The sequence below is a fragment of the Apis dorsata genome, unplaced genomic scaffold (genome assembly GCF_000469605.1).
Source record: "Apis dorsata unplaced genomic scaffold, Apis dorsata 1.3 scaffold_989, whole genome shotgun sequence".
In the NCBI taxonomy this organism is placed as follows: domain Eukaryota; kingdom Metazoa; phylum Arthropoda; class Insecta; order Hymenoptera; family Apidae; genus Apis; species Apis dorsata.
In genome coordinates this window covers 98,970-110,169 of record NW_006264092.1, presented here as the reverse complement: position 1 = coordinate 110,169, position 11,200 = coordinate 98,970, and the positions used below count along the sequence as shown (strand labels likewise).

The 11,200-nt window shown below is 27.7% G+C and overlaps 2 protein-coding genes across 4 annotated transcripts in view; both read left to right on the top strand.

Moving 5' to 3' along the window:
- Positions 1-701: 701 nt before the first annotated feature.
- Positions 702-4,762, top strand: LOC102674670 (tax1-binding protein 1 homolog). The gene is made up of 9 exons (XM_031514387.1): positions 702-830; positions 906-1,061; positions 1,562-1,693; positions 1,787-1,987; positions 2,596-2,811; positions 3,040-3,213; positions 3,932-4,140; positions 4,201-4,466; positions 4,549-4,762. The coding sequence occupies exons 1-9, from the start codon at positions 702-704 to the stop codon at positions 4,713-4,715; spliced, it is 1,650 nt and encodes a 549-aa protein (XP_031370247.1). The 3' UTR covers positions 4,716-4,762.
- Positions 4,763-7,372: 2,610 nt separating this feature from the next.
- Positions 7,373-11,200, top strand: part of LOC102672365 (227 kDa spindle- and centromere-associated protein-like) — a 13,688-nt gene continuing 9,860 nt past the window's right edge. For all 3 annotated transcript variants that reach the window (XM_031514378.1, XM_031514377.1, XM_031514376.1), the window contains exons 1-3: positions 7,373-7,483; positions 9,357-9,629; positions 9,753-9,854. In XM_031514378.1, coding sequence (XP_031370238.1) covers positions 9,450-9,629; positions 9,753-9,854 — 282 coding nt within the window. In that variant the 5' untranslated portion in view covers positions 7,373-7,483; positions 9,357-9,449. The remainder of the gene's footprint in view (positions 7,484-9,356; positions 9,630-9,752; positions 9,855-11,200) is intronic.

Here is an 11,200-nt window from a genome sequence, read left to right as displayed (position 1 = left end):
TTCAAATCATTTATCATGAAGAGTTGATCTTTTAAGAATATCTTCAGAATAAAAATAAATTATTAAAATTAATGTAAAGTATATATATATAATAATAATAATGATATAAATCATATAATAAATTAAAAAATCAAAATTAAAGATATTAAAAACAAATATTGATTAAATTAGAAAAATCTAAAATATAAAAAAGATATTTTCTTTATAAATCTAAAAAATCTAAATATAAATATTATAAAAATTGAAAAAACATAATATGATCAATAATGTTTCAATTTTTAAATTTTTATTATTAATTTATGGATTTAACAATTTAATATAGTAATAAATATAATATTATATATTTTTAATTATTTTTATAAATTAAAAATAAATTTATATTTTTTGATTATTACAAATTTTATTGCGTTAAAATATTCTAAATTATGTTATGAGAAGAAATTAGAATAATTATATTAAAATAACCACATGTTAAATCGACTACTAGTCGGTCAATATTATACTATTAATTATTTCAATTCGTGTAAAATTAAAAATACTGAAGTATGCAAGATTTGTAAGTCTTCTGTTTATTAAATTCTCTATATCAACGATAGTTTGATCATCTCTTCTCAAATAATAAATGCACTTTGAATTCGACTGTTTTCAAAGCGATCTCTTGATCTCCTCTTTGGACTTTGTTCCTCTGTCATAAAATATTCATGAAAATGTATTGCTGTGCACGTGGCACATTTCACTGTCAGTATACCAATGGAGTTCATTTCGAGAAATTAAGAACGAAATACAGTATCGACGAGAACATACTTGTACATTATACAATACAAGAAAGAGTGAGTGAAATCTTATCAATTTTACACGGTAACTAATTACATCGTACGAATATATACGATAATCGAATTTTTGAGGTTCATACATCAACGCGTGATTGGATCGGAATTTTTCCAAGAGGATGGACCAATTTACAGCAATATCTTACATTTGAATACATCACTGTATCACCTAAGAATCTATCGAATTTATCCAATCGAAATATTACGTTTTTACATACTTTCCATCGAGAGGTTATTAAATATTATTATAATAATGCTATAAGGTAGATGATTCTTAAATTTAATGAATTCGAGGATTTTCTTTTATTTTAATTCCTAATCTTTTTCAAAATTTATTATTTCAATCTTTGATTTTTTTCAATCTTTTTAAAAATTTATTACACTTTCATGTACGAGAAATGCTAAGAATTTATTGAATAAAAGAATGCTAAAAAATAATTTGAATGAAATTGGAATTACATGATATTTTTATTATATTTTTCATAATTGAATAAAATGTCAAATTTTAATTTGAAAATTCTTTTGATCTTAAGAGGTTCACGAATCATAATTTAAAATCATAAATTTTAAATTTAAAAAATTTGATATAAGAAATCTTAATAGATCTTTTTAATTTTATAGAACAAATTACAGTTCATTCAAAATATTTAAGAATCTAAATAATTTATAAATCATAATAATTAAAACAATTTTCGATTTCCATCATTATTTATTAAAAACTTCATATACAGGCACTGCCAAACGTCGATTATCAATTCGTTTACGTGAGCAAAGAAATAGAAATCTTAGGAACTAGCTCTTATTTCCGCTTCATTGTGACCCCAAATGTTCGTCCCCTCGATCTAAGCTCGAATACGCCGAACGTAAGTGGAAGCTTGTAACCGGACGATTTCTTAATTTCCGGTTGGTCGGTGCAAACGTCAATTCATCATTAAGAATCGAACGAAATTTTGCAGTATGATATTGTCAACGATAATCATATACCCATGATTCTGTCACCGACAATCGGGAACACGGGAAAGATAATCGGATGTAGCCGATCGACCGACAATATCGTTCAATCATATCGTACAAGGCGATCGTTTGGAGATCAAAGACAGAAAATGGAGAGAACGTGCCGATTTTGCTCGAAATCGGCATCGTTCACCACGAACAGGGTGAGATAAATATAATTTTATTTTAAACCTTCGTATTTTTTTATCGATTGTTTTCGTTTTAATATTAGAATATTTCGTTTAATTTTTAATAAAAAAAATTATAAAGCTTATATTATAAAATTGAAAGAAACTATGATTTCTTTTTCTCGATTTGATAAATAATAAAGTTTACATTTTACTTGGCATAACAATCGTTTTTTAGAAAGTAATATTATTTTTGGTAGGATCAATTCTAGAGGCCAAAACAAACAAAAGTATATTGGTATATAAAAATACTCAGTTGAGACTTATTTATTAAGTTATAAATAGTTTAAATTTACTTCGGATGAAACGAGACAAAAGAAATGAGATATAATTTCTTTTCATTTTATTTACGTTTCATATAATAAGTCTCAATCTATATTTTATTTTATCTTGGAGAATTGGTTCTCTGAGAATGTTCCATGAATACATTAATAATCTATATAATTTAAGTGATTTTTATAACATTTTCAATTTTCGAACTTTAATTGATCGATTAATCATTTTCAATTGGTTATCTTTTTATCATCACTCTTTTTCCAAAAAGTTCTCCAATAATACATCATCATGAAAAAATTTTATCTTAGGTTCAGTTCCTAGTATTGCATAATGAACAACTCGTATCGAGAGTGAATCGTCTCACTCGCGACTTAGAATTAACAGAAGCAACTGTGAAAAGCGAAAGAATGGCGCAAACAGTTTTGACAAAGAAATTGCAAGCTTACGAGACGTTCATTGCGGATATGTTTAAATGTCTGAATATCATGGGAACTGTAAAGATTATGGATAAATCAGGAAAAGAGGTATTAATTTTATCTTTTATATTTTTTTTATTTTATTAAAATATTCACTATATAATCATGTCACTAAAATAATCATGTCATGTGAATAAGTTAAAAAGTTTTAATCAGATCAATTTTCTAAGGAAAATTTTAAATTTTATTGATGCAATTAAAATAAAAAGATCACGTGAAACGATTTTTCATTATTTCTATTAATAGAAATAAAATAATTATTTTTTATTGTTTCAGATGATTGTACAAAAAATAAAACCAAAGGATCTACCTCTGATGCGCGATGAGGCAGGTGATAAACCTCTTCCTATTCTTGAAGTTTCAATGTTGAATCAATCCTCTGAAATGAAAGAATATAATAACGAAGCAACAATAAAAGTAGAACGAGTAGAGAATATTCCTCAATTACCGGTAAAAGTTTATCTGATAGTAAAAAGATAATTTTTGATTTTTCTCAATTTTAGTCATTTCATTACAATGTTTTTTTTAAATAGTTTCATTTTATTGCTAAAATGAAAAGTTAAGTGAAGGAGATTGAAAGTAATATATTTTTTAAAAAAATATTTCTAATGTTACATAAAATTTTATCTATATATATTTGTTTATATTAAATTTAAGAGTAAAACTTTTATTTTTTATTTAAAGTAAATATGATTACGATAGTAATATGTATAACGAGTGAATTGGTAAAAAACTATTTAATGAATTGTGAAAAAATTAAATTTGAAATATTTCAATCCAATTGAGTTTGAATATGTGAAAATAAATATAAAATAATTCTTAAACCACTGAAATTATAATAATAATGACATCAATCTCATCATTTCTATTGATATCTATTGATAAATCTATTCATAGCATCTTTGAAATGTTAAAAATTCAATTAAAATTGAAATATTTTAAATCTATTAGAATTTAGGAAAAAAATAATTTTTTATTTCATTCAAAATTTTTTTATATTATCCAAAATGTATTTATTAAGATAAACATATATAAAAAATAAGTAAAGATCGTATATATGCACGGATTCTATTTAAAAAATAGTGAAAATTGAGAAAATCAAATTGCATAGTTATCGATAAAAATTAACATTTTACAACGATCATGTATAAAGAAATAATTTTCGTAGCACATATTTAAAATAGAGGATAACAAAGAAGCTATGATTAAGAATTGGAAAAAAGATATAGAATTCTCCGTGAAAAAAGAATTCACGGCTGTCAAAGAAGAGAAAAAGTTTGACATTAGCTTGTCCGTGGAAGAGCAACAGCCTCAGTTCGATACGAATATTTCGATAGAGGCGACAGGGATTAAAGAAGAGGATCATGAGAATCGGCGGTAAGAAACGGGTTGAACTGCAGATTGCAAATCTAGCAGCGCGTTGTTTAATAATTCCAGCGGTTCTTATATAACGAAAGAGGCCACGGGCGCAACGAACGAACCGGAAGATGATACATGCAAAGCCACTTGTAAAATCGAACAGTTTAACTGTGCCGAGGACAAATTAGATGATACGAAAAATACAATCTATGACGAGAAAAATATCGGGCAAAATATGGATTCGTTGATAAGCGTGGATTCGTTAAAATGTTGTTGCGATTGTCATTTGAATACGTCAAAGACGCTTAGTATTAACAAAAAAATTGATAGCGATAATGTGAAAGGTAGATAGTAAGATTAAGTAAATATTTATATATGAGAATAAAACTGCATACGTATTTTCATTTTGTTTATTTCCTTTCGAAGAATGGGCGCTTCAATGCGAATGTGACTTGGAGATATCCGATGAAATGTATCAGATGATCGATAACTATGCGGAACGGCGTCATAGTAGTAGCATTGACGTGACGAAAAATGGCTTATCCGCGATTCTGATAAAGGGTAGAAATGCCAAATTTGGTGTTATCAAGTAATGAATGTTTTTCAAATTTTTTAATTCTTTTTATTTCAATTTTTTTGAAGCTCCAAATTTTAATCATCTTAATGCACATGTGTATATATATGTATATCTTGAAATTTGAGATGTCATTAAAATTCAAATATCTAATTTCAAAATTCCAAATTTTCAGCTTTTCAAATTTTAAAATTTTTTAAATTAAAGATTTTAAAATATTATATCAATATATAATATAAATATCTTAAAGTTTAAATATATCATAAATTTCACGTTTCTAAGATTTTTAAATTCTCAAATTTTGAAATTTAAAATTATCTGATTGTAAATTATATATTATATTATAATGTGTACAATCGAATTCCTAAGAAAAAGCTTTCATTATTTTTATATTATTTGTTATTTTTATATTATTTATTGTAAACACAGCAAAGCAAGTGCATTATGGCATGAGTCATCTTTGCAAATATATTTTACAGGTATTAATCCACGAAATTAAGCGGATTCTCAACAACAAGTTCCATCTTGCGAAATTTGTTATTGTTGTCATTTTAATTCGCCTAGCAACAATAGAGAATTTAGCTAGTGCAATTTTGTAAATAATAAAATACTTGATCTTTAAGATAATCTTCGAATTCATTCTCTTTTATGTTAAGCTTGTCACATTCAGTGTAATATTATATCGAATAATATTATACCCTTCGTATATTATATTCAATAAATCCATTCTTGCAAAAATCTAAATTTTCATGATTCATGATCATTTGGCCATGAAAATAAATTTCGTATGATAATAAATCCCTATGCATTGTCTTCTAAATTATTTTTAGATAAAAATTCTTATTATATTGCAGAAAAGCAGATAAGCTTAATTTGAACAAAATAACGAATGAAAGTTAGTCCTTCATTTTATAATTTTAAAACTTTTTATAATTTTATTATCGATATAACTCGTTTAATGAATTTTAAAATTGCTTTTAAATATGTATTTAAATCGTCTTAAAATGAACAAAATAACCAGTTGAAGATGATTCTCCATAAATTTTAATTTTAAAATCGAATTACCGATAAAATTTGTTCAATAAATTTTATAATTAAGTTATATAATTAAGCTTATTAACTCCTTCTTTTATTCCAATGCCATGTTGACAGGAAGATGTCGTCGTACAGGAAGTTGAGATGTTTCTGTTCACAAACACGTGTACTGCTGCGTCGAATCATTCGAAAAATTGACTAAATATAGATTAAGAGCGGCGCTATTGTTAGATTCAAGTAGTGTTTTCGTTGCGTTTCTTCTTCGATTTCGTTTTCGTATATGTACTCGTCATGGGGCTAGTTGTAAATTTATGATATCAGAAAATTTGCCAAGCAAACAATCGCAATTAGTTTATGATTTAATATTTCCATATTTTATTTTATAAATTGTACGTAGTTTATTTGGCATAAGTTTCTTTCTTTTTCTAGAAATCATTTTTGTAAACAGTGATTGACGGTGTCTTTTTATTTGCCAAAACGATGCGCATTAGATAAACTAGTTGATAATTTCTTTACGATTTGTAAGTTCAAATACTATTCAAGATACGGAATGATATTTCTCATTTTTAATTTGTGAAAACTAATTTTAATATTAATATTAAGAATTAATATACGAATTAATGTTAACGATATATGAACAAATAACTATAATCAATTTTAACAACGAACATGTGCCAACAGCAGTTGAGAGCAATAATTGCTACTTATGAAATCTTAGTAAGAATGTTGGATCACAGACAGACTAACAAAATGTAAAATAAAGTAATAATAAGTGTTGCGTTTATAAAATTAATAATAATTTTGACGATATAATGACTCTTTTTGTATACATTATAATAAAAAATAGATTAATAAAATAACTTTTGCGTATTATATTTGCATATGATAATTTAGTCATTATTTCATGAATTTTTTATTATGATGAGAAAATAATGTTAGGTTTGTAAATACAAATATAAATTAATTTATGTATTCGATTGTATATATATAATAAATTAATATATTTATAAACTTTTGTAAACTTTGTATATAATTTACTACAAAATTTTTTTAATTTTTTACGAATTAATAATTTTATCGTTTACTCTTTAATAGCTCGTTCAAATCAAGTTTTATCTTATACAATTCGAAATTCAATTACAAAGTTAAATATTTATTGACATACATTTATTTCACAACATTTATTTCGATATAAATATAGAAAATATTCTAGATAATTGAATTTATATTTTCTTTCATTATTCAGGACTGAAAATATCTTTTATATCCAATTATAATAACTAATTCACATAAATTATTTTCAAAATTCAAATAAGAATACTGTTTACGATAAAATGAATTTATCATTAAACAAATATGCATAAATCATATAGTATATGTAGTATAAATCATATAACTCTTTATATACAACGCAACAAACGTTTCAAATCTCCCTTTCTTCAAATCATAACAACATCAAACAACAAATTCGATTCCTCGCCAAAAAACCGATCACCTCAACGATCCAGGAAGTTTACTGAAGCTAAAGTACCGACTCTCTAGATTACTCTACTCTGGCGTTATACGGAAATGGCGAGCGCGCATGCGCGCCTACCGAAACAAACGCTTCGCCGTCCACGCGCACGCGGTCTTTCGAAACGATATTTTTAGAGAAGTGAGTCGCTGGCCGCAAGCAGCGACGGTAGTCAAGTGTCGTCGTTGACCCTAAGGAAATCGAACCCTATGAACCACGATTCCACGGATGACCACCGGGTGAGTTAACCAACGATCAATCCTGAAAGATTTGATCTTCGAAAATCATCTTCGATCCAATCAAATCCACGTTCCAAGTTTTCGCTCGATTCCAGAACCACTGTTTCGCAATTTCCTCTTGCTTCTGCGCAATCTCCACTCGTGGCGTAGCGATTATATCTACCAAAACTTGTGCGAATGTTTTTAAATTATATATTCGATAGAATTCGAAGCCGTCACGCCGGACCGTTCTTATGGATCTAAATTTGGATCGCGTGTTGAACTGCTCGGTACATCTATTTATGATATATTTACGGCATCCGACTTGTGACTCGTGTTCTCGTTTGTCTCGATGTCCCGTTGAACGTTTGTGTTGCAATCGTAATTGATTATTTGTGATCTTACTTCTCGCAAATCTGTTCAATCAATCGAATTTATTGTTCGTTCTTTTAACACAATTATAAATATAAATTTATAAATGTATGAAATCGAAAATGCGAGACATCGAAGAATCGTGCATTCATTCTTCTGTTTATCATTTTAAGGAAATTATTTAGCGAATCTTAACGAATCGTTATTTTAAAATCTTAATTGATTTATATAAAAATAATTCCACTTTTTAAAAGTTGTTAAATTTTAATATTATTTAAGCTTTTAAAAGCTAATTTAATGTATCTGCAATTTTTTCTAATGGAATTTAAATTTTCTGCATTTTCTACTTCTTCGAATGGGATTTTTCATTATCCTAAAAGCAAATTTGTACAAAGTAGTGTGAGATTTGAAGAATATTTATTCTTTGTTTTCGTTTCGCTGGAAAATGTGCGGCCGTTTTCGATCGAGTTATATTTAAGCATATTTACATCGCGCCTCGTATTGCGAGGAAAGACGTGGCGGCACGCGAGTCATAAAGCTTGTTCGAGGATTCTCCACTGTAAAAGTGGCACCTTTGATCTATCCAGCAGAGGAGAGAAGAATTTCGATCATTGAGAAAGAAAAAGGGGGAAAATTTTGGTTCATTTGTTTCCATTCAAAACAACGAAATTGCCTTTTCCCTTTTTGCGTTCTCGTTTTTTCTTGTCAAGGAAGATTAATACAAATTTTTAAAAAAGATCTAGACCGATCTGTCTTCTAAAAATACGAGCTGACCCGATCCGACTTTTTTCTTCTGTGCCAACTCACTCTACGAAGTTAATTGAGATTTCGTGCATTAGCGAGAAGACTAACGAACAGATTTGTTTGACTTGGTTCAGATTTGATTTTCTTGTTTCATAACTCTTCGAGGATAAATTGGTAATTTTGGAAAGTTTGAATTGATGTTCGTATAAATGATAAACGAAACTTATGAGACGTCCAATATAAGATATCCAATCCCGCCTTCATGGAAGTTCAGAACTTTTTATTAAAAGTTTCAAACATGAAAGAAGAACGATTAAAAATTTTAAAATTAAACAAAAATCTAAAAAAATCGTAGAAATTAAGATTTCCTTACACGAAAATCCAGTTTTCTCATTTACAAATATTCATTTAAAATATCAAAGATTAATTAAAAATTCTAAAAAAAGATTAAAAATAATTCCAACTTTTAGATTCCAAAAATCTCTTTTTTCTTTAAGAAAAAATTTGGGAAATTGTGATAGAAAAGAATAATTAAAAAATTGAAAAATCATAAACTCATATATATATATACATATCATATTTTATAAAAAAATATATATCAATGAAAAGAAAATTTGATATTATTTTTTAAATATTTAATATTTATTATTCCATTCTACAAGAAAGAAGAAAATTAATTACTATTACTCGAACATTTTCAATTATATAATTATAATATACTATACTACGATAATATATTATATATATTGCAAATAATAAATGTGCAATGTCGTTTCAGATACTTTTCTCCAATCGTTATCGAGAAGAGCAAACAAATTTCAAATCGCGACACGTACGAGGAGATTAACGTTTTCAGTGAAATAAGTGCAACATGGGTGCGGCTGGCAGTAGTAACAAAGCACCGTCCCCGTCGGCACTTTCGAGGGGACGTAACGAGGAGGCGTTTGTCTACGGTGCAGAGGAATCCTGGTGTCCGGAATACGCGAACGAAAATATACGACAAAGGACGAGGGCCAACGCGTTCGACGTGGGTGAAGAACCTCGATCTCAGGTTAAATATAAAACGAATATTTATCGTCTCGTGGAACGGATAGCGGGGATAGCCGCGAGAAAACGTATATTACACGCGTTTTATATATTTCGGATTTTATTTTAATTCCGCGGAATCTTGCAGGGTCCGAGTCCTTACGCGACCTTCAGAGACGAAGAATGGTGGAGTCAAAGACCATCGGCTCCGAGTTTGTCGAACTTGCGATCTCCTCGGCGAGAAACATTGGTGAGCGAAGCTTTTTCCCTTAAGTCGCGTTCTCAACGAAACAATAAGGAGGACTTTTTCTTTTTTTTTATCGGTCTTCCTCTTGAAAAAGCGATTGTTGCCCAGTATTTTCTCGTTTCTTTTTTATTGATATTTGAAAAATCGTGCTATTTCTGTTGTTAAAATGTTTTTCTACGTATTTTTCTACGTTTTTATTATTATCAAATCAATAAATGGGACAAAGTTTGCTGCTTATATATTATGTTTATTCGAAATGATTGATGCGTTCCATAAAATTCATAAAATAGAATATTATTTTGTCAAAAATCAATTGAATTAACAGTAAGTGAAATTATTATACTGTTGATATTTATAAAATAATTTAAAATTAATAACAAAATTAAAAAAAGAAAAGGAGATGAAATTTTAATAGTTTATAGCCTTAAAAGTAAAGTAAAAACTCAAAAGTTTGTTCTTGCTTCATTGAAAACGCAGTTTTAAACTGCAGAATGATTGCAGTTAATCTGTTGAACGAAAATATATTATCGAGTTCGAGTGAATCGATCTACGTACGAATGTTTGATACACAGGAAATCCCAGGATGACAAAGGAAGATAAATATTATAAGTAGAAAGTAGAACGTAAACAAGATCATAAATTCATCCTTTGTATATTTTTAGTCGATTAATTTCCTGTGGATTACATCACTTTTCAGAATCCTGTAGAATCAATGTACACTTTGCATTGGATTTGATAGTTTTAAATATCATACTATTTTTTTGAAAAATATTTAAATACTTATACATTAACTATTTGATTCCATAGATCAATATTTGTTAATATCTATTTAATTTTTTCCTATTTTTAATTACGATTCTTTCTTGAAAAATGAAAATAATATCTTTTATATATCTCATTAAAACCATCAACTCAATTACGAATCTATCGAAAATATGATATTAAACAATCACTTAATTTTTTCGAATTTTCGAGAAAACAGATATTCCACGATTTTCAAGCGAAGTTATATCATCACCTTCGTGTCTCATACGTATATTTTTATTTCCATCTATTCTGTGATTCTTCTAGAATTCTAAGAAAAAGATCCACGAAATATATAGCAATATCTCCTACATCACTTCCTATGAATTTACTCGAACTATCAAATTACCACAAACAACCAACTACCTTTTTCCAATCCTCGAATATAATAAATATTCTACAATTTTCAACTCAGGATACATCTTCTATATTTTTATTTTCATCACTCGCGTGATTCTCGGAATTTCCAGAATCTCAAGAAAAAAAAAGAATCCAATCACTTCTTATTAAAAAACACCAATAAAACTTAACCTGTAAATCCTCTC